Below are 24,594 nucleotides of genomic sequence, written 5' to 3' on the forward strand. Positions count from 1 at the left end.
TGAAAACAAAATGTTTTAATGTTTTGGAATTTCATAAGCCTTTGATGTACATCTTCACTGTATTTTAAGCTAATGACATGGAGCATTATCACAGGCCCTATGGGAGAGATTTTATATTATGTATATAAATTATATTATGTATATATAATTTTTTGGTAGTAACTATGGCACCATTCCTCAGAGACCTTGCTTTTTAAAAGTAGGTTAATGCATGAGATACCACAATCTAAATGTAGTCCAATAGATTATCTTAGTATGTTTTCTGAGGCATTCAAGAATGGAGTTGAGGACTAAGGAGATTTAAAAAAGGTAGTTGAGGTAAAAGTTGCAGCAATGACCTTTAGCTCATCACCTGATGTTTCCTTTAACCATTGTTCTCCTGCTATGCCTCGCCGCCTCAAATCTTTTTTTTCTTTTTTTTTTTTTTTTTTTTTTTTTGGTAATGGAAATAAGGTTTGAGAGAAGAAATTTTGACATGGTAAACCTGACCTAAACACATCAAGTTCCTGTACACTGAACTGTAAGTGTATATTTTAAAACCCTGAGGAAGGTGCTTTGTGGCAGGGAGGAGCTTATCTGCATTTCAAATTCAGGATTTGAATTTGAATTTGAATTCAGGGTCTGGATACACACAACACTGATAAAGTTCTTGCTTCAGGGGAAATGAATTTGGTAGGAATAACAAGGAAATTTACTTTTCTTCTGATGTTTCAGATTTTGTATAATGGGCACAGTATTACCTATTATAAATAAAAGAACTTGATAGATAAACTTTAACATAGATAATTGCTCATTGTCTCTAAATTAATCCCCCCTCTTTCTTATTTTCTTCAGGTGTTTGCAATGGCTGCTGCTGTGAACTTGGAACTTGATCCCATTTTTTTGAAAGCACTTGGCTTCTTACATTCAAAAAGTAAAGATTCTGCAGAAAAGCTAAAGGCACTACTTGATGAATCTTTGGCTCGGGGCGTTGATTCAAGTTACCGTCCATCTCAAAAGGTACCTGCAAGAATTAAAAGCTTGGGGGGGAGTTTTGTTAAGGCCTGCAGTAGAACAGTGTTAATATTTAGACCATCTTAAAACAGTCTCCCTGCCAAAATAATCTTTCATTGTGGCATGAAGAAATTATATTCTTTAGTGTTCTATTCTTCCTTCATGTTTTCAGAGAACTTTTACTCTACATGGAAAACTTAGCTGGGTGTGAGGGATACTCTGTTCTACTTTATGTGTAGGGAAACCTACTTATTTATGATTTAATTTCTAATTGTTTCTCATCCCCCAAAATTTTAAGCTACTGGATGAAACCGTGACTTGTAATTATTCTCTAATGTTTTAATGTTTACTGAAGTAAAAGGACAAATTTTGCAATGAAGTAGATTGGATATGGATAGGATACTTTAAGGGGAAAAGGAGGTATGTGGATAAATTATGACAACTATGTGGCTCCAACTTTGATAATGACAAAGCAGCCAAACAACTTTATGTGAAAAGAATATACATTTTGGAACCAGACAAACCTGTTTTGAATCCCAGTTTGCCTCTTACTAGTTGTGTAGTAATAGATAATGTATCTTGAACATTTATTGTGTTTCAGGTATTTTTCTGCTTGGTGTATGTGTATAATTAATTTTAATTGTGATAATGATCTTTTGAAATAGGTGTTATTTATTTTCATTTAAAAATAAGGAAACCGAGGTACACAGTAACTTCATTTCCCCCAGCCTCTATTTCTTCATTAGTAGAATGGAGGTAATAAGGATTACCTTGCAAAATTGTGAAAATTAAATGAGATAAATCATGTAAGCCACCTAGTGCAGTATCTACCCGGTACTTAATAGGCTCTTAGTGAATGGCAGCATTTATTATATTTGTAATACCTGAGACATTCTTTCAAACCTTTCCAAAGCTCTAGAGCCCTGAAACTCCAAAGTCATCCAGGTCTTTGGACCCAGATAACAAGATGAGAAAAGGAAGACAGGATTACATCACTAGCTCAGTCTAACCCACAATCTCAAATTAAAGACAGGACCAAGTCCCAGACTCAGTGCCCAAGTAAACAGTGGTATTTTGTCCCCAGTCTTCTTTTAACACTAGCTCTGGTATTCTCAAGCCTTTTTATTGCCCTTTGAATAGTAGCGCCATTGTGTCCTCATTTCTTCTACCATTCTCATTCTGGTAAATTCAGTGAGTTCAAACTGGCCAAATTATACAGCTCTACAAAAATACTGGTAAGTTCATTCTGCTCTGAATGTTGATAATATCCCAATAGGTAAAACCTATTATTACTAAAGAAGCAGTACTGTATTTTGAGATTCTCAAACAGAAGGAAGTTCATCTATTAAAGTACATGAAAAATTTGTTTTGATTAAAAAGCCTCCTGCCCTTAGATTTCTAACTAGAGTTACTTCTTATTGATCAGTTTAGAGAAAATACTGTCAGGTATTTAAAAACCGTGGATTCATTTCATTGTAGCCTTCAGCTGCCATTTACATCTCTAGAGAGAGAATCACCTGGAGGCAGTGGTATGCTTATAAACATTAACAGCTGGCTCTCCCAAGTGTAATTGCAACATAAAAATCAGTTGATATCTTCATTTACATCATTCAGTAAGTCCTATGTGAAATAATGAACTTAGATGGGACACAGTCAGTTAAATGTCTGACTCAGGATTTCAGCCCAGGTCTTGATCTCCTTGTTCGTCAGTTCTAGCCCCATGTTGGGGTTTTCTTTCTCCCTCTCTCTGCCCCTCCCCCTCTTGTTCCTAACCTCTCTCAAAATAAACTTAAAAAAAAACAAACAAACTTAGAACTTAACTCCTCCGCCAATGACTTGTAACTTTTTTGCTGAATTAGATAATAGTTTTCAAATGCTACAAGATTATGTTTTTCGTTTTTTATGTTACACTTTTAAATTAATCTGCATTACTAACATTTTTTCCATCACTTTCCTAAGTCTACATGAATGGTCACCAAACTTTATCTGTAAAGTATCAAATAGTAAATATTTTAGGCTTTGTGGGCCACATGGTCTCTGGCACAACAATCTAATTCTGCCATGGTTGCATGCAAGTGCCACAGATAATACATAAAATGAATGAGTATTGCTGTGTTCTAATGTAACGTTATTTATGAAAAACAGGCGATAGGCCAGATTTGGCCTCCAGGCCTCAGTTTGCCAACACCTCCTCCTCTAGACAGCACAATAAATCAAGTGCAACTACCAAGAAATCGAAAGCCCCATTCTTTATCCCTTCCCCATTTCTTCCTCCTTGGAGGTTACTACTGTTCTGAATCTAATGTATATCGTTCCTATTTGTATTTTTCTACATTTATCTGCTGTCTCAAAAAAGTAGACTGCACTCAGATGTGCTAGTTTTATTTAGAATGGTAGGAAATGCCCTCTTTTTTGAAGGGCGATTCCAAGAGGTATCTTATACATAAACTTTTTATACTATCTATTAGTAATACATAGCAAGTATAAATATCTGCAAACTGGTAATATAAGAACAAGGATTGGAAGCATAAAACAGAATAAGAAGACAAGCCAGGGGTGCCTGGGTAGCTCAGTCCATTAAGCATCCGACTTCGGCTCAGGTTATGATCTCGTGTTTCATGTGTTCAAGTCCCACATCAGGCTCTGTGCTGACAGCTCATAGCCTGCAGCCTGCTTCGTGGATTCTGTCTCCCTGTCTGCCCCTCCCCTGCTCGTACTCTGTCTCTCTCTCTCTCTCTCAAAAACTAATCAAATGTTAAAAAGAAAAAAAAAAAAATTTAAATAAAAAAAAAAGACAAGCCAGAGACTGGGTGAAAATATTTGTAAATTATGTGTCTGATGAAGGACTTGTATCCAGAACCTATAGAGAACTTTTTAGAGTCATAAATAAAACAAACAACTCCATTTTTTAAAAAGGACAAAACATTTTAATAAAAACTTCCAAACAAAATAACGTATGGTAGACAAGCACTTGAAAAACGATTCAACATCATTAGACATTAGGTAAATGGAAATTGAATCCACAGTAATATACTACTATATACCTATTAGAATGTCTAAAAGTAAAAAGAGGATGTGTTGATGAGGATGTGAAGGAACTAAGACTCTCATACACAACTGGTGGAAATGGAAAATGGCATAACACTTTGGAAAATGGTTTGGCAGTTTTTTAAAAACATACACCTCATATAATCCAGCCATTTCACTCCTAGACATTAATTGTGGAGAAATGGAAGTAAATGTCCATACAAAGATTTGTACATGAATGGTCATAATAACGTTATTTGTAATAGCCCCAAACTATAAACAAGTATCCACCAATGGATAAATGGATAAACAAGTGGTATATCCATTCAGTAGAATATTACTCAGCAACATGTAAGGAATGAACTATTGATATACTGCACAATATGAATCAGTATCAAAATAAGTAGACTGAGTGAAAGAAGCCAGAAAAAGGAGTACACACTGTATGATTCTGTTCATATAAATTTCTAGGAAATGTAAATTAATTTGTAGTTCCAGAAAGCATGGTTGCCTGAGGATGGGGGGACATAGTTTCTCTAGGATGTATGCCTCTAAGAGTAATTATAGTGGGCCACAAGGAAACTTTGGGGGATGATGGATATGTTTATTATGTTGATTATAGTGCTGGTTTCACATGAAACTTAGCAAATTTTATACTTTAATAGATGCGGTTTGTATATCAATTATTTCTCAATAAATCTGTTTAAAGAAATGGATGTTACATTGGCCAAACATGATAATTTTTAACTGAAAATCGTTTACATTTGTGGTCTACTTTCTACAATTGGTTAGAACAGTTGATTATAGGTATCTTTTTATTTCATCTCTTAGGATGTGGAGCCACCCAAAATTTCAAGTGCAAAAGCTATTTCTGTTAAGCAAGAGCCCAAAACATCCTCCAGTCTTCCTTCTGGCAATAATAATGGCAAAGTCCTCACAACTGAAAAAGTAAAGAAGGAAGCTGAAAAGAGACCAGCTGATAAAGTAAGAATTTAATCTAGTTTTTAAAAAAGGAAATCAATTGTGCTTATAGGCAGGAACAATTCTTTGGTGTTCACTTCTTTTATATAATAGTAGGTAAAAGTACACAATAATTACCCAGTAAACATATTTGGATAATTACAGATGTCGATTTTTTGAAAAATCAGTAAAACTTAGAAACTTTTTTTTTTCACCATTTATTGAAGTCATTGGCAACATACAGTTGAGCCCTAGGCGATGTGCTAATTTCAAGTATAAACTTTAATCCATAACTTAAATATTAAATAATCTAAATGGAACAGTTGCTGAGAAGAAAAGATAGGAAGGAATAAGTGACTAAATGTGAAATTTGTTAGAAGATGATGTGTACCTTAACAGAGCTGCAAATAAGTCTTGGATTGCCTATTTTGAATGATTTTTGCACATAGTCAATTATTGAGATTTTAGCACTTCGTAAAAAAATACATAAAAAAAAAAAAAAATCTTTAGTAATCCCTGCCCTTAAAGTGGAGTATATTAGTCCCAAATGTTTTCATACTTGTGATAAATATTGGCTATTCGTAAACTATATTGTTTTCTGTGCTTTTAAATTTATATAAATGGTATCATACTGTACATGTATATCTTTTGGCAACTTTTTCATCACTCAGAAATGTGCTTTTGAAATTCATCTGTGTTGATACATGAAGATCTCTTTCAGCTACCATGTAACATTTATTCAGTAAGTAAATCAGTTTATCCATTTCCCTACTGATGAGGAGTTAGTTTATTTCTCTTTTTTTTCTAGTACAATGGAGCTTCAGTGAGCTGCTTTAAAGATAAATTCTTTGTGCACATGGTGATAGTTTCTATAGGATGCATATCCGTTAATGGATGTAATAGGATAGGCACCTCTTCAACATTACTAGACATTGCCAATTACTATCCAAAGTGCATGTACTAAATTTATATTCTCACGAATAAAGTACAAGAATTGCAAATTCTCCATGTCTTCCCAGACTTTTTAATTGTTGCCAATCTGATACATCTATAACATTTATATCTTAAAGAGAGGAGCCAGAATTTGCTTTGAAGTAAATATGGCAATATCTGGATAACTGGTAGATAGTTTGCTATTTACTTCTTTTCAATGTGTTTTAAATATTGGTAGTTTATAATTTAAAATAAATTAAAATAAAAGGTACCCTTAAAAATAGCCTTGTTAGTGCTGTGGCTTCTCAGGGCATATAAGTAAACCCATTGAGCTTCCAAAATTCTTTAATGGGTAAAAGAATAAAAAGACAAATACAGTTACATGCTAAAATGTTCTGATTTTTATTTCTACCTTGCTGGTTTCTTTTAATGTATTGATGATGAATTTATTATAAGTCTTCTACAGATCTTTAGTGTTTATATCTGCCCCTAACTATCTATGTCAAAATATCTATCAAGTGGATTTGGTCATTGTGCAGTGTCTATCTTACCCATTTCAGTGATTTAAAGTTTATTCTAACATGTTACTTACTAATTGGGTGCTTTTTATAGATGAAATCAGACATCACTGAAGGAGTTGATATTCCAAAGAAACCTAGATTGGAGAAACCAGAGACACGGTCCTCTCCTATTACTGTCCAAACTAGCAAGGATTTAGCTATGGCTGACCTTTCCAGTTTTGAGGAGACCAGTGCTGATGATTTTGCCATGGAGATGGGATTGGCCTGTGTTGTTTGTAGGTAAGTTTTCACAGGTTCTTTTGTTTTCATGAAGAACAAACAAAAAGAAAAAAAAAAATCAGACCAATTGTTGGGTGTTTTTCTTTTGTTTTTATTATTTGGTGGTGGGTAGTAGATAGATGAGTAAATTATTCTCTGTGAACTGCCCCATATAACAATTTAACATCTTGAAAACTATTAAATATTTTATCTTTCTTACTGTGGCATCTTTAATCTATTATGTCATAGCAGCATTTTCTGCATTCTTGGGTTCTAGAGGGAAACCAATTATTGTTATTCTTTAGTGATGAAGAGTATTTAGCAGAGTCAATTATTTCTGTTCTTTTTAAGAAGTCTGTGTTGCTTTATTTTTCCTTCTGAGTTGTTGATAGTACTTATAAAATAGGCTGTTATACATCATTTTCTAAACACCATAAATCATTTCCTAGAAATAATGGAAAAGAAGTAAATGAATCACGTAGATTATTCTGAGTGTTGTTTTAAAACATGGATACATAATTATAAAAACATGAATAATTTCGCTTATTAGAAAATGCACTGTAGAAATCTGAATAACTGAATTTGAAACTCCTTGTTGCAAAGGGCTATATTTTTAATTGTTAATGGTTTTTACTGCCTAGCACAACAGAAAAGATTACCATCTTTGTTGCTGTTTTCTTCATGAAAATGTTAGATTCTGGTGCATTGGAACTGAGTAAATAACTAAGTTTTTGTGAGCCTTGTAGAGAATGAGTTAATGTATTTCTGAATAGAAACATTTGTTACAGCTTCATTGTTTTCACATATATTTATTTCAACCTTCATCTACCATAAAGTTTATCACTTTTAAATAAGAAATAAATGGTATAGTAATAATGGAAAGAGAACTAGTAACTGTAACCTTCCATTTGGAGAGTTCTTATGATAGTCTAAGTCTGTGGTGATTGCTTTTTGAGCTGTTGGAATTCATATATATATATGTATATGTATATGTATAAATATAAGTATTTATTTATTTTGAGAGAGAGAGTGGGGGAGGGACAGAGAGAAGGTGAGAGAGAATTCCAAGCAGGCTCCACACTGTCAGCACAGACCCTGACACAGGACTTGATATGACAAACCACAAGAACATGACTTGAACCGAAATCAAGAGTCAGCCACCCAGGCGCCCTAGAATTTATATTTTATTGATACACGTCCTATTCAGCTGATAACACATGTATTTATTGAACACCCATATTTGCACAGCAATATGCTAAACACTGTAGATAATTGGGTCCTATTTCCACCTTTATATATAAATCAATTTAAATATATAGACAACTTATTTTTAATGAACTTGTATGTTAATGAAGAAGAAAGAACAGCATGTAGGTAACAAATATAAAGGAATATAATAGAAGTATAGAGAAAATATTATGAGACTGTTGGACAACTAGCCAAAGTCTACTTTCTGGGAAGAAGAAAAAAATTACAATGTGAAATGGCAAAGAGAATATAGCCAAATTCAGTTACTGAGGCACCTCGTATTCATAGTTGAGCACAAGCTTTAAAAACTCTAACATGTGCAGGCTACATGTTAGAGCTTATTATTTTCTTGTTTGGTGTTCACCTTCTTTAATAAATCACATTTATAAAATCAACCCTAAAATGGCTTTAAATTGTTGCATTCAAATAAGTGCAGTGTTTAATGGTTATTTTCTTAGGCAAATGACGGTGGCATCTGGAAATCAATTAGTAGAATGTCAGGAGTGCCATAATCTCTACCACCAAGACTGCCATAAGCCTCAGGTGACAGACAAGGAAGTGAATGACCCTCGCCTTGTGTGGTATTGTGCCCGATGTACCAGACAAATGAAAAGAATGGTAAGAATCTTTTTTTTTCTCTATTTTAAATGGTCTCTCATTTTTTTGCTGATAATTGCTTTTCAAAATAAACATTTGAACCTTTAAGTTAGTTGAAAAAAAATTACAAATACTGTTTATTTGAGTGTTTGTATGTATAGTGTATATGTATGATTTATGTATCTTTGCCTAAACTCTTAGACCATGTTATATCCATTTTTCTCTGTTCAGCTTTTAGCTTATTCTATTATAGATAAACAAGATTAGAGACTCACAAAATATTAATGTTTGTTACTAGTATGTCAGTGTATTTACAAACATTTAGAAATACTACAAACCACTGTGGGAAATGGTGAAATATAAAGCCCTGGTCTTTGGTGAGTCTGGTAAGGACATTTTGAAAATGTCTGTTCCTGAGTGGCTGAAACCATCAAACTGACAAGCTGTTTACAGAGACATTATTTGTATATGCATCTGTGTCTTTCCATGTGTGTTTCTCTGTTCTTCTGTCTTTTCCTTCTCATTGTCTTTGAGTGACCATTTATCTCATTTTCCCAATGTGCTTTCTCTTTCTACTGCTCACTAACATAACTGCCTTTAACATGATCTGAAATGCATTCCCATTTGTTATATTGGATAGCACTGTAACTTTTATTCATTTAAAAAATAGATCAGTGAACTTCATTTTCCTTTAAAGAAATCCAGTGACTTATTTGCTTCTCCTGTTCTTCCTTCCCTTAGAGTAGGGATTCTTGATAGAAGAATTTTCATGTCTGTTAACCAAATAAATTTCTACATAGACTTTTCTGGTCAAATGTATCTTTTTTAAAGTTAGGAATATTTAGTTAAAAGTAAAAATTCAGGATACCTATTTTGCTTTTCAGTCAGTTAAATCAGAAATAGGAAATGTTTGGGGCACCTGGGTGGTTCAGTCGGTTGAGTGTCTGACTTCCGCTCAGGTCATGATCTCACAGTTTGTGGGTTCAAATCCTGCGTCAGGCTCTGTGCTCACAGCTTGGAGCCTGGAGCCTGCTTCAGATTCTGTGTCTCCCTCTCTCTGACCCTCACCACTCAGCTCTGCCTTTTTCTCTGTCTCAAAAAATAAACATTAAATATATATATAATATGAAATGTTGTTATTTCCTATTAATCTCACTAGTATGTTATACTTTCAGTTTGTAACAGGGATTTTCTGTGGCAAGGCATAATTTTTCTTAGTCTGATTTTTATTTAGTTTATTGTTTAAACTAGTCTTCCAGGACCTCAACCAAATGATTATGGGTGAGCAATATAGTGCATTCCAGGGCACTGACAGAAGTAGTCACTAAGAATTGATAATAGTAAAAATAAATAATTTGTGACCATAATGTCTTTCTTTAGTATACTTTCAAAGGTTTTTTTTTACTGTTATTTTATTGTAAAGTCTCAAGTAAGTTAACACTACTCTCAAAGTATTTTCTCCTCCATTTTATATGACTTAGTTTGCACCAAATGTATGTTTATGGTTCTGACCCTGTTTCTGGAATGAATTTCGGCAGCTGACCCGATATCCTACAGTAACTTTAAGTTTAACATCTTTAAAATTGAAATTTTCTTCTCCACTCAGTTTTTCCCCCAGTTGCCTGAATGAGAAAACATTATCCTTGATGCCTCTCTTAATTCTATATTACTTTGTTCACCAAATTTGCTGGTTCTTCCTCTTATCCATTTCTTGACTCTGTTCATTTTGCCCATTATTACCTTGTTCCACAAATCCCTCACTTCTTGTCTGTTGCTTTGGCCTCTTGAGGAGGCTCCTCGCTTCCTTTCAATCCACTTTATTCACTTCAGTTAAAACAATTAGAATTATTCTTCTAAAGTACTTATCTAATTTTATCTACTTAAATATGCCCAATGGCTCTCAATTACTTATATAATGAGATTATACACATTAGGGGGAATTTACAGACCTTCTCTCTTTGACCCAAGTCTGTCTTTGTATTCCTTTCTCCCACCACTTCACTGTATACACCCGTACACTCTGGCCATGCCAGACTAAATGTATCATTCCCTGATTATGTGGTGAGCTTTCCTGTTCCATTCTCCGCTTTTCTTCATCTCAGGTATCCTTTATTCTTTATCTGCTTTACAAATTAAATGTGTAATCAATTTGATCAGTAAGACCATGTCTCATTCATTGGCACAGCACCAGAGCAGAGCTCAGGACTAGACATGTGCTACATTCTGTTGTTCTCAGTTTAAGGTATGTAAAATGGAGGAAATGTGGGTTAGTACCAGAAATAGTAACTTTAGTCCATATGTCCAACGGTTAAAGTACTGAATGGAGAGCCATAACTAATGTTAAAACATGATTAGAATTCACTAAGAATAGACTTGGAGAAATACCAAAAGCCATGATCTGAAGTGAGCCTAAAGATCAGGATCCAATAAACACAAAATAATGAGAGAAAGGAATTTGGAAATAGTGTGGGTGCTACACCTAGTCATTCTAACTATAATTGCTTTCAGTGAGGTTCCGATACGTGCATTGGTTATTGCTCCAAGGAATTTTAGAGATACTATAAATAGCATCTTATATCCCCATTCTCCTCACACTAATTTCTCCAACTAGGGCAGGTTCCGCAGTACACATTATTATAGGAAGACCTAGTTAAGAATGTTGTGATAGTGTGTGGCAGGCTCCAAGATCGTTCTTCAGTTCTATAATGTTCTCTTTACCACGTAATGGGTTTTGCCCCAGTGCTATGTTGGAGATTCATATGACTTACTGAATTGGTTTTCAATCTAGGGTAGTAACACACCTACTCAGCAGCATTTAGCAATACATGGTGTTTTTGATTGCTGCCATACTGGCAATTATTGTCCCGGGTGGGGAATTTCATACATTCTGCAATGTGTGAAGCAGTCACCCAATGAAAAATTATAGTACCTTGTTGAGCAGCACCAAGTTAGTGATAATATCCTAGTTCCCAAAACTAGTATTTACCATCAAAGGACCAAGGGCTTTGGGTGTTTCTTACTCAACTTCTAAGATGGCTAGGTGATATAGAGGAACCAGAAGATCCAAACATGATCTTCTATGTAGAGGCCTTTTCTTGGCCGCATTATAATGAATCTTCATCTGCTAATGCATACAAGTTAGGTCAGTCTTCAGAGTTTAACCTCTGGAAGATGTGGGTTGAAAGAAATGTAAGCATGAAAGCCATGGTTATGGAACCATGTATTTTTTATTTACTCTGAGGGCTGCATTCTCATAACATGGTTTTGTAATAGAGGATAATATGGCCCTTCTTTACTGCTAGTTGAGATATTTTACCACAGGTAGTCTTCTAGCATCCTTGATCTGAATGTTGCTTTATAAGTGATGTTTGAAAGTAGGTACACTTTCATATGGAAAGCATGTAATATTAAAAAATGGGATGAATTGAAACTTAAGGATCAAAATCATATGGTAAACCATAACACGAGAAGATTACACAAGAATGCCCAGACAAAACAGGCTGCATTCCAATTTCCAGAAATGGGAACGGACTATTTATAAATTTCCTGATATAGTCCCACATGATCTTTTTAGGATTGTCAAAGACAATGGACTGGCTCAGAGCATCTTTCCCCATCCAGGATGCATGGGTTCTTCCAGATTCAGTTGTCTAATTAACTATGACTGTCAGCAGTCAACATGTGCCAGACACTGTACTAGACTCTTACATAACATATATCATCTTCATAACCCACTTTATTTGGAAGAGAATGTAATAAAATACCAAGTTACAAAAAAAAAAGGAAAAAATCAATTATTGGTCAAAATAAAAACCAAAAATGCTTATAAAGGAATGGGGAGTATAGATTCATCTTTGATAACATAGAAAGTTGTATTTGTGAACTTTCTCAAAGAGTTTAATATGCTTAGTTCTGCAGTGTGGAAAAACTTCAGAAAGATACTTATTTATCAACAATAGTTCTTTATCCACATTCTGTATTTTCTATATTTAAAACTGCATAATTGCTTCAAAGTACCTTTCAACTCACCCTCAGTTACTTAGAGACATGTATCTGAATATCAAGAAAAACACTCTTCTAAGTCTTATTGACCAACTGTAATAGATAAATACCCTTCATTACAAGTGAAGCTAACTGGTTACAAATAGTTTGTGATTTTCTTTTTTTAAAGAAACAATTTGTTTTGCCTTGTTAAAATGGTATTTAATCAGCCCTCATCTGCATGATTTCTAAGGCTTAATATTATCTTTACTGTTTAGAAATGAATAAAACATATAAAACCATTCATAGGATGATGATAAAAAATAATTTGTCCAAGAATCTGTATTTTCAATGTCACCACAATATTTTGTAAATGTTCAACTATACTTCCATTCAATGAGGAGTCCTGTGACAGATTTTTAGTCTTTTTTTTGTGTGTGTGCATTCAGTTAATATTTTGTATCTAATTTAATCCACCAATTTTTTACAGGCTCAAAAAACTCAGAAACCACCCCAGAAACCAGCCCCCACAGTTGTTTCTGTAGCTCCAGCTGTCAAAGATCCATTGGTTAAGAAACCAGAAACTAAACTCAAACAAGAGACAACTTTTCTAGCATTTAAGAGAACAGAGGTCAAGGTACAGTACATTCCATTTTTTTCTAAGATTGGATTTTAATTTAATTGACTAAAAAATACTTACTTGAGGGACGCCTGGGTGACTCAGTTGGCTGAGCATCTGTCTTCGGCTCAGATCATGATCTCAGGGTTTATGGGTTTGAGCCCCGCATCAGGCTCTGTGCTGACAGCTCAGAGCCTGGCTCTCCTTCAGATTCTGTCTCCCCCTCCCTCTGCCCTTCCCCCGCTCACTCTCTCTCTCTCTCTCTCTCAGAAATAAATAAACAGTTGAAAAAAAAAAATCCAACATGAAATCGTTTTATGGCAAATAAGTTAAGGCCTTGGCTGTCATGTTGATTCTGATTTAAAGGTTTTGGTATTTTTATGATAAAAGTTAATACATTTTTTACTATGGAAAAAAAATGGTTCCATTCACATATTAAAAAGCAAATGGCTTTCTAACTAAGATAATGGGTAGTTTTTACTTACAGTAAAAATTGAGGAATAGTTGAGAAATTTATTTTCTTTACTGAAAGACTAAGAAATTACTTGGTCTGGATTATTGGTGTTGTTTTTACTTTTGCTTGTCCTGATAGTATTATAAGCCATCTGTCATTCTGTGGAAAAGCAATACCAGTAACAGCAAGCCATTAAACTAAAATGCTATGAACACAGAACTTGCTTTCTGTTTGTACTTCATAAGTGTTGGTCTTTTTAATTACTTCAGATGGGTTTTCTTTTGTGATGTTTGTTGAAAGATCATTTAGCCATATGGCAAACAGTTTTGTGTTTAATAGAAAAGGAAAAAATTAGATTTTTTCATAACTGAAGATTAAGTTTACCACACTTGTGTCCTTTTGCTTTCTTTACTAACTTTTTCTCATTACCTGTGTGCATTCCTCTAGGAATTTGTAATTTACGTGTGGTTTATCTTCTCTGGATAATCTTACGAGAAAGTTACTGTGTAATGGATAATGTGAAAAAATCCTATTGTTTTTCAGAGAACGTGAACAAAAATCTGGGCTTTTCCTCTTACAAATATCTCAGCACTCTATTCTGATTACTTGTCACATGGGTTAAAAATGTTCACATGCAGGTGGCATTGAAGGCTACCTTGTAAGAAGTAAAAATGTTTTTTACCAACTCTCCCAGAGTTCAGGTTTAAAGTATAACAGCATATATTTTAGGCATGGTAATTACCATATTGATAAGTAAATTAGTGTTTGTAAGACTTAATCTTTTGCCTGTAATAAATTTAACACTTTTGTGACTCTTCTTAAGAATATAAAGGTAGAGAGCATGCTGGTGAGAAGTTCAGTTTATAATTAATTTGAACAAAGTACATTTTTGCCCAGTGTGAAGGTGAAAAAAATTTGTCCTCGTGTGAATGAGAGCAATATTTATTTATATAGTGACGCTGGTATCACTGTTAGCTTTTGATTGGCCAGTGAAGTTAATTAGAGAAACTAAGGTGTTAAATTTTTAAGAAGTTCATCTGGGAGTGAGTCAGACCTGCCTAAATGTCACTGTGCAGCTCTTGAGGCAGTTAATAAAATCCTTTATACAGAGCAGGGATCTCTTCTTATGTGATAGTTTCAATGGAAACCTGAACAAATTGTGGAAATAAAGTTATGAAACCTTTTTAATATATCACCAGAGCTGTATAATTACAAATAGCTAACATTGCAAATCTGTATATATTTTGCAATGCAGGAGCTATTTACTCAAAATTGGTATTGGAACATTTAAAAAAAAAAACAGATTCTAGGGCACCTGGGTGGCTCAGTTGGTTAAGTGTCTGACTCTTGACTTTGGCTCACGTCATGATCTTACAGTTTGTGACTTTGAGCCCCACGGCAGGCTCTTGTATGGATAGCGAGGAACCTGCGTAAGATTCTGATTCCCTCTCTCTGTCCCTTCCCGACTTGCTCGCTCTCTCTCAAAATAAACAAAAATAAACTTAAAAAAATTATTTAAAAAATGAATTCAGAATCTGACACATTTACTCAATAAGTAATTATCAAATAAATCTGTTTATCTCAGACATCGTCTAAATTTCCTGGGTATGAGCATTTTTATTCATTAAGAGTGGATTCTGTTTTTGAAATGATCCACAAGCCATTTGGAGCAAAGTCTAAAGAATAAGGTGCTTTACTGAGCTAGATATTACTTTATTTAGGTGAAAAACAAGTTAAAGCATTAAATCTGATTTTTCTGATAGAGCTTGTAACTGAATCTAAAAGCAATTCCCAAAAAGGAATTTCATGCGTTTCTTTTTCAGAATTATTAGAACAAGAATATGGCATCCCAGAATTTCTGCTTTGGAAGTGGTAGCATCCATTAACTATGAATAAGTTTAATGTTTGTGTTTTTTGGTTTTTGGTTTTTGTTGTTGTTTTTTTTTTTCAGATCAGTTTCATAAGAACTTAATTTGGTGGTGTGATTTAAATTTCCCAAACCATTACTTCTGTATAAAAAGTCCAAAATTAAACTTGTTATATATTTAAGAATATTACATTATGTATTAATTATACTTGGCTCTAAAGCAGTATTTATCTTGTTTTTTAGACATCCACGGCTATTTCAGGAAATTCTTCTAGTACCAGTGTTTCTTCTTCAGTAACTAGTGGCCTAACTGGATGGGCAGCTTTTGCAGCTAAAACTTCTTCTGCTGGTCCATCAACAGCAAAGTTGAGTTCAACAACCCAAAACAATAGTGGGAAACCAGCTACCTCATCAACTAACCAGAAGCCTGTGGGTTTGACTGGTCTGGCGACATCATCTAAAGGTGGAATGGGTTCCAAAATAGGTTCCAATAACAACACTGCACCCACTGTACCCTTGAAACCACCTCCACCTCTAACTTTGGGCAAAACTGGCCTTAGTCGCTCCGTTAGTTGTGACAATGTTAGCAAAGTGGGTCTTCCTAGTCCGAGTAGTTTAGTTCCAGGAAGCACCAGCCAACTCAGTGGGAATGGAAATAGTGGGACATCAGGGTCCAGTGGAAATACCACTAGCAAAACCACTTCAGAATCAAGCAGCTCTCCCTTAGCATCCCTTAAAGGTCCAACTTCACAAGAATCACAGCTCAATGCCATGAAGCGATTACAGATGGTCAAGAAGAAAGCTGCCCAGAAGAAACTCAAGAAGTAATCTGGCCAAGTAGGTTTTTATTTGACATTACCCTAAAATCTTATTATTAGGACATAAACTGTAATATACTATAATTTAATAAAAATTTTCACAATGAAATTTCTATTATTTCTTACCTTAAAATGCTAAATGTTATTTAACAAAATTTGGAAATCTTTTTATTTTAAATCTGTTTACCATTTTTAAGTTTCCATAGTGTGTGAAAACACTGACTAGCATGATTAATTCTTTGGGTTCCTGGGTGGCTCAGTCAGTTGAGCATCCGACTCTTGATCTCAACTTAGGGTCATGATCTCACAGTTCATGAGTTCAAGCCCCATCACAGCATGGAGCCTGCTTGAGATTCTGTCTCTCCCTCTTTCTGCCCTTCCCTGTTCACACTCGTTCTTTGTCTCTCTCTCTCTCTCTCTCTCAATAAATAAATAAATGAACTAAAAAAAAAAAAACCACAAAGTAATTAATTCTTGATGAGAACTTCTAGAATCCCAAGAGACTGGTAGTATATGTGAATTTTTTAAAAAAAGGAATAGTTCATCTTCTAGCAAAGCCCTAAGAATTAGGGTTTTGAATTAGGTGCCTTATAAGATGGCAGGAATGACACTTTATTATAAAGTTTTCTACTTTCCCCTCAATATTCCAGATATTCATTGTTAGTCCCCAGCCTCATTTCATGATTCTCCCTCTCACCCCAAATATTTCATCTCCCCATTTTCAAAATTAACTTTTCATAACTGATTTCTCATATTTCTGTATTATACCTTTTTTATCACTTCATATAATTATTTAGGGATGTATCTCTTCTGTAGATTGTGAACTCCCATGCCCTTTTAATGCAATATTTTTCTCCCATTGCCCACTTTTCCTCACATTGCCAGTCTAACATCTGCACATAGTTAGTACCTAATAAATGTTGAGTTTTGATTTACCCTGATTATACACACACCTGAGAATTCTTGAGCAAAATATCCACTCCAAAATAATTCCTGACTTACTTACATGCTGGTAGTTTCTTTCTATACCATGAAAAGAAAAAGGGCTGCTTTATTTCTATTGCCCAAAAGTATTGTAACGTTTCAATTTTAGTTACCTTTGTATAAAAGAAGCTCCTATATCATGATTAAATCTTGAAATTATTTTGATGTGTGTGTACATTGTTAAATCACAAAATGTGGGGAGTCTGAGCAGTACCCTTATTTGTAAATTAACAAATTAGCCTACTGTTGTTTTACATATAGTTTTTGACAGAAGATATGAGGCTTTCTGGCCCAGAGAAACAGTTTATTACTCACAGGAAAATTCAACAGCCATTTCATACTTCATGAATACCTCATTTCATCCAGAAACTGGAAGTCCAAAATTTCCTTCATTCATTAGACTATGAGCAGCCTTATTTCTTCAACTTTGATATGTGCTACTAAATCTTTAAAACCTCTAATCTCAAACCCAGTCCCTTAATCTCTAGCTTTTTCTTAACAATTTCTAAAATATATTGATATGAGATTTCTGTGACAGTAAAAGGAAAGCTACTATTTTAAACTACCCTTAAATAATGGCACTAAATTATTCATAGTAAAATAGAATCCAAGATTGAGATAATCCCATTACTTATATGTGGAGTAAACATCTATTTACATGTTGAAAATCTGCCTACAGATGTTTCTGTTTTGAGAAACAGATTTCTGTGGATTAAACATAATTTGGCATGAGCCCCAAATCCCCATTAAGGTCAAAAAGACTAAAAAAAAAAAAAAGGAAAACCCATAAAATCATCATATTTGTTTATAGGTCAGGGCTAGTTTGACCTAAACTGGACAAAACGATCTGATACAAGCTAAACTCAAATTAACAGTTCGTGTGACTGCAGTACCTATGAAAATTTAAAGCTGTAATGTACAGTTTGCACACTGGCACTTGAAGGGGAAAATTTTATCCCATCACAGCCAGAACACATGTACTGGAAGAGTTGAGAAGAGACGCAACTTTTAATTTCTGTAGTATTTCAGAGAGGATGTTAGAAGCCTTTTTAGGAAGTTAGTTTTCATTGAGCGTGGCTCTTTGTATAGGTTGTATGTGCATAAATATATATTTGGAATCTGTACATATGTGTAAGTATGCATACATCTAGTACTGTATATAATTCAGTTTGATATTTCTTACAGGTATTTTTATATTAAAGTTTTCTTCAGGTAGAACTTAGACTGATTTTTTCCATACCATTTTTTTTTCCAAAGGTCATGCTTTTATTTATTTTTTTAAATATAATTTGTCCAGCTGGCTTACATATAACATCCAGTGCTCATCCCAACAAGTGCTCTCCTCAATCCCCATCACGCATTTTCCCCTCTCCCCCACCTCCCCCCATCCACCCTCAGTTCGTTCCCTGTATTTAAGAGTCTCTTGTGGTTTGCCTCCTTCCCTCTCTGTTACTATTTTTTCCCCCTTCCCTTCCCCCATGGTCTTCTGTTAAGTTTCTCAAGAACCACATATGAGTGAAAACAAATGATATCTGTCCTTTTCTGACTTAATTCACTCAGCATACCTTCCAGTTCCATCCACATTGCTACAAATGGCATGATTTCATTCCTTCTCATTGCCAAGTAATATTCCATTGTATATATAAACCACATCTTCTTTATCCATTCATCAGTTCCATACCATTAAGTGAGCTACAAAGCTTTTTAACTGACCATGTGATGAAAGTCACCAGCTTTATATTAATAGTATTTATCATTTATTTTGTTACACATAGGTTTCCCCACCACCACCACTAGATTTTAAATTGGATGAGGACAGAGATCTTGTTTGGTTTGCACACCATTAGCACACCATTGCACAGCATCCCACTGTAATTCTCAATAAATATTATTCCAGTGAATGAATAGACCTATAAGTAGGTGAGCCAAAGTAAGCTTTTAGGATTGTAAGCTCAAATCATATTTTAGTAGAAATTTGGTCAATATCACTTTATGCACATTGTGCTTTGTTAGATTTTGGTGACTTAACAAAAAAAACCACTAAACGAACACTGGCTTAAAGTCAGAAGACCTGGTTTTGAATCCCAGTCCCTCCATATATGAGCTGTGTAATCTTTGGTTTCCTCCTCTATAAAATATAGATGATAATGAGATAAAATGGAAGGCATCTAACATTCTAAGGTTAGGTTTCTGATTCTGATACCTAACAAGGATGTCATGGTACTGTTTATTAGTAACAGATTATTTAATTATACTGTGATGATCACAGGTTGTATAGGAAATACATCATTTTATAAAAATAAATATATTAATACAGTAATCATAAAAATTATATAAAGAATTAGAGAAAGCCATAAATACATTTGCACACCATAGTATTGTTTTCTTGTAAGATAAACTTGACTAAGAATATATCCCCTACATTTTTGAACAAGAGCTACTCATTCTGCTATATGCTAACGGATGACTTATTTTACTGAAAAACCGAAGCAAATCTTGCCTATATCAAGAGTGTAATAACAGGAAAGAAGTAGCTGGCCTTCAGAGACGCAGGTTGAATTCCAATGGTCCTGGTGTGAAGATGCGTTATATTGGATAATTTTATAGATAATAGATAATTTAATGACGAAGTTTTTATATAATTTAGTGTATAGAAGGAAGTAACAGAAAAAATTAGCCTTTAAAAATAGTAACATTCTATAAATAGTAGAATTTCCCCAGAGAATGTAAAGTTGAGTGTCCTTCCAGTCAATGAAATTTAATTACTTCTTCATCAACTATAATGTAAATTTATAGGCTTAATTTGGCTTGAATTTTGTGAGGGCTAGATGTATTCAGTATTGGGCACTACACTGAGTACCTTAAGAAGCCATAGTTAGGACAAACAGGATTTCAGTAAAGTAGTTTCCCCACCATCTTAGAATATAAAGATTTTATCTCTGTTCACATGGCTTTGAGAGTTTTGCAGTAGACAAAAATCTAAGAAGCTTATGGGCAGTTTTTAATTTCATATTTCAGTAATAAAAACACTGATTTTTGTACATCATCTGAACTATTCATCACAAATAGTGACAGGCAGTTAATAGCCATCTCTAAAAGTCCAAATTATATTTCAGGCAAAATATGAAATAAATCAGCACTCAAAAGTATTTCATGCAGTGCTGCATTTATATGATTAACAATGTGCGCTGTATCTCTTCTGCACAGCTTAACCTTCATAGAATTGTTTTATACTAATAACAAAAGAGAATATTTCTCTAAAGTACAAGGAATGTTCGGATAGTGGCTTTGTGACTTTTTCACATGATTTAAGTACCCATGGTAATTTGTATTACTGGATCTTTTATAATTCCGAACATTATTATGTATATTAGAACATCTGTATTTAAAAATAAATACTAAATAAAATGTTTACATACACTTGTTTATTTGTTTTACAAAGGAAAACAGCCACAGAAATTTCTCCTTCATTCTTGGTAAAAATACCCATTTCAGAGAATTCTATATTTTACAATGACATTTAAAATTTAAAATACAAAGAAATAATTGTTTCTTCATGCCTTAATTGTAATGATGTGACCAATAGTTTTATCTTTTTAAACTTTTTTTTTACCTTCTTTTTTTTATTATTATATGAAATTTATTGTCAAATTGGTTTCCATACAACACCCAGTGCTCATCCCAAAAGGTGCCCTCCTCAATACCCATCACCCACCTCTCCTCCCTCCCACCCCCCATCAACCCTCAGTTTGTTCTCAGTTTTTAACAGTCTCTTATGCTTTGGCTCTCTCCCACTCTAACCTCTCTTTTTTTTTTTTTTTCTTTTTTCCTCCCCCTCCCCCATGGGTTCCTGCCAAGTTTCTCAGGATCCACATAAGAGTGAAACCATATGGTATCTGTCTTTCTCTGTATGGCTTATTTCACTTAGCATCACACTCTCCAGTTCCATCCACGTTGCTACAAAAGGCCATATTTCATTTTTTCTCATTGCCACGTAGTATTCCATTGTGTATATAAACCACAATTTCTTTATCCATTCATCAATTGATGGACATTTAGGCTCTTTCCATAATTTGGCTATGGTTGAGAGTGCTGCTATGAACATTGGGGTACAAGTGCCCCTATGCATCAGTACTCCTGTATCCCTTGGATAAATTCCTAGCAGTGCTATTGCTGGGTCATAGGGTAGGTCTATTTTTAATTTTCTGAGGAACCTCCACACTGCTTTCCAGAGCAGCTGCACCAATTTGCATTCCCACCAACAGTGCAAGAGGGTTCCCGTTTCTCCACATCCTCGCCAGCATCTATAGTCTCCTGATTTGTTCATTTTGGCCACTCTGACTGGCGTGAGGTGATACCTGAGTGTGGTTTTGATTTGTATTTCCCTGATAAGGAGCGACGCTGAACATCTTTTCATGTGCCTGTTGGCCATCCGGATGTCTTCTTTAGAGAAGTGTCTATTCATGTTTTCTGCCCATTTCTTCACTGGGTTATTTGTTTTTCGGGTGTGGAGTTTGGTGAGCTCTTTATAGATTTTGGATGCTAGCCCTTTATCTGATAGATCATTTGCAAATATCTTTTCCCATTCCGTTGGTTGCCTTTTAGTTTTGTTGGTTGTTTCCTTTGCTGTGCCGAAGCTTTTTATCTTCATAAGGTCCCAGTAATTCACTTTTGCTTTTAATTCCCTTGCCTTTGGGGATGTGTCGAGTAAGAGATTGCTACGGCTGAGGTCAGAGAGGTCTTTTCCTGCTTTCTCCTCTAAGGTTTTGATGGTTTCCTGTCTCACATTCAGGTCCTTTATCCATTTTGAGTTTATTTTTGTGAATGGTGTCAGAAAATGGTCTAGTTTCAACCTTCTGCATGTTGCTGTCCAGTTCTCCCAGCACCATTTGTTAAAGAGGCTGTCTTTTTTCCATCGGATGTTCTTTCCTGCTTTGTCAAAGATGAGTTGGCCATACGTTTGTGGGTCTAGTTCTGGGGTTTCTATTCTATCCCATTGGTCTATGTGTCTGTTTTTGTGCCAATACCATGCTGTCTTGATGATGACAGCTTTGTAGTAGAGGCTAAAGTCTGGGATTGTGATGCCTCCTGCTTTGGTCTTCTTTTTCAAAATTCCTTTGGCTATTCGGGACCTTTTGTGGTTCCATATGAATTTTAGGATTGCTTGTTCTAGTTTCGAGAAGAATGCTGGTGCAATTTTGATTGGGATTGCATTGAATGTGTAGATAGCTTTGGGTAGTATTGACATTTTGACAATATTTATTCTTCCAATGCATGAGCAGGGAATGTCTTTCCATTTCTTTAAATCTTCTTCAATTACCTTCATAAGCTTTCTATAGTTTTCAGCATACAGATCCTTTACATCTTTGGTTAGATTTATTCCTAGGTATTTTATGCTTCTTGGTGCAATTGTGAATGGGATCAGTTTCTTTATTTGTCTTTCTGTTGCTTCATTGTTAGTGTATAAGAATGCAACTGATTTCTGTGCATTGATTTTGTATCCTGCAACTTTGCTGAATTCATGTATCAATTCTAGCAGACTTTTGGTGGAGTCTATCGGATTTTCCATGTATAATATCATGTCATCTGCAAAAAGCGAAAGCTTGATTTCATCTTTGCCAATTTTGATGCCTTTGATTTCCTTTTGTTGTCTGATTGCTGATGCTAGAACTTCCAGCACTATGTTAAACAACAGCGGTGAGAGTGGGCATCCCTGTCGTGTTCCTGATCTCAGGGAAAAAGCTCTCAGTTTTTCCCCATTGAGGATGATGTTAGCTGTGGGCTTTTCATAAATGGCTTTTATGATCTTTAGGTATGTTCCTTCTATCCCGACTTTCTCAAGGGTTTTTATTAAGAAAGGGTGCTGGATTTTGTCAAAGGCCTTTTCTGCATCGATTGACAGGATCATATGGTTCTTCTCTTTTTTTTTGTTAATGTGATGTATCACGTTGATTGATTTGCGAATGTTGAACCAGCCCTGCATCCCAGGAATGAATCCCACTTGATCATGGTGAATAATTCTTTTTACATGCCGTTGAATTCGATTTGCTAGTATCTTATTGAGAATTTTTGCATCCATATTCATCAGGGATATTGGCCTGTAGTTCTCTTTTTTTACTGGGTCTCTGTCTGGTTTAGGAATCAAAGTAATACAGGCTTCATAGAATGAGTCTGGAAGTTTTCCTTCCCTTTCTATTTCTTGGAATAGCTTGAGAAGGATAGGTATTATCTCTGCTTTAAACGTCTGGTAGAACTCCCCTGGGAAGCCATCTGGTCCTGGACTCTTATTTGTTGGGAGATTTTTGATAACCGATTCAATTTCTTCACTGGTTATGGGTCTGTTCAAGCTTTCTATTTCCTCCTGATTGAGTTTTGGAAGAGTGTGGGTGTTCAGGAATTTGTCCATTTCTTCCAGGTTGTCCAATTTGTTGGCATATAATTTTTCATAGTATTCCCTGATAATTGTTTGTATCTCTGAGGGATTGGTTGTAATAATTCCATTTTCATTCATGATTTTATCTATTTGGGTCATCTCCCTTTTCTTTTTGAGAAGCCTGGCTAGAGGTTTGTCAATTTTGTTTATTTTTTCAAAAAACCAACTCTTGGTTTCGTTGATCTGCTCTACAGTTTTTTTAGACTCTATATTGTTTATTTCTGCTCTGATCTTTATTATTTCTCTTCTTCTGCTGGGTTTGGGGTGTCTTGGCTGCTCTGCTTCTATTTCCTTTAGGTGTGCTGTTAGATTTTGTATTTGGGATTTTTCTTGTTTCTTCAGATACGCCTGGATTGCAATGTATTTTCCTCTCAGGACTGCCTTCGCTGCATCCCAAAGCGTTTGGATTGTTGTATTTTCATTTTCGTTTGTTTCCATATATTTTTTAATTTCTTCTCTAATTGCCTGGTTGACCCACTCATTCGTTAGTAGGGTGTTCTTTAACCTCCATGCTTTTGGAGGTTTTCCAGACTTTTTTCTGTAGTTGATTTCAAGCTTCATAGCATTGTGGTCTGAAAGTATGCATGGTATAATTTCAATTCTTGTAAACATATGAAGGGCTGTTTTGTGACCCAGTATATGATCTATCTTGGAGAATGTTCCATGTGCACTCGAGAAGAAAGTATATTCTGTTGCTTTGGGATGCAGAGTTCTAAATATATCTGTCAAGTCCATCTGATCCAATGTCTCATTCAGGGCCCTTGTTTCTTTATTGACCGTGTGTCTAGATGATCTATCCATTTCTGTAAGTGGGGTGTTAAAGTCCCCTGCAATTACCACATTCTTATCAATAAGGTTTCTTATGTTTATGAGTAGTTGTTTTATATATTTGGGGGCTCCG

The 24,594-nt window shown here is 34.8% G+C and overlaps 1 protein-coding gene across 4 annotated transcripts in view; it reads left to right on the forward strand.

The window, feature by feature from the left end:
- The window catches only part of INTS12 (integrator complex subunit 12), a 41,536-nt gene that overhangs the window by 7,847 nt on the left and 9,095 nt on the right, over positions 1–24,594 (forward strand). For 2 of the 4 annotated variants that reach the window (XM_045471239.1, XM_045471258.1), the window contains exons 2-7: positions 835–999; positions 4,852–5,004; positions 6,526–6,713; positions 8,399–8,558; positions 13,009–13,155; positions 15,702–16,295. In XM_045471239.1, coding sequence (XP_045327195.1) covers positions 844–999; positions 4,852–5,004; positions 6,526–6,713; positions 8,399–8,558; positions 13,009–13,155; positions 15,702–16,286 — 1,389 coding nt within the window. In that variant the 5' untranslated portion in view covers positions 835–843 and the 3' untranslated portion in view covers positions 16,287–16,295. Of the gene's footprint in view, positions 1–834; positions 1,000–4,851; positions 5,005–6,525; positions 6,714–8,398; positions 8,559–13,008; positions 13,156–15,701; positions 16,386–24,594 lie in introns of those variants that run through there. The other 2 variants (XM_045471268.1, XM_045471249.1) reach the window with 1 other exon arrangement.

This window comes from Leopardus geoffroyi, chromosome B1 (genome assembly GCF_018350155.1).
Source record: "Leopardus geoffroyi isolate Oge1 chromosome B1, O.geoffroyi_Oge1_pat1.0, whole genome shotgun sequence".
Lineage (NCBI taxonomy): Eukaryota > Metazoa > Chordata > Mammalia > Carnivora > Felidae > Leopardus > Leopardus geoffroyi.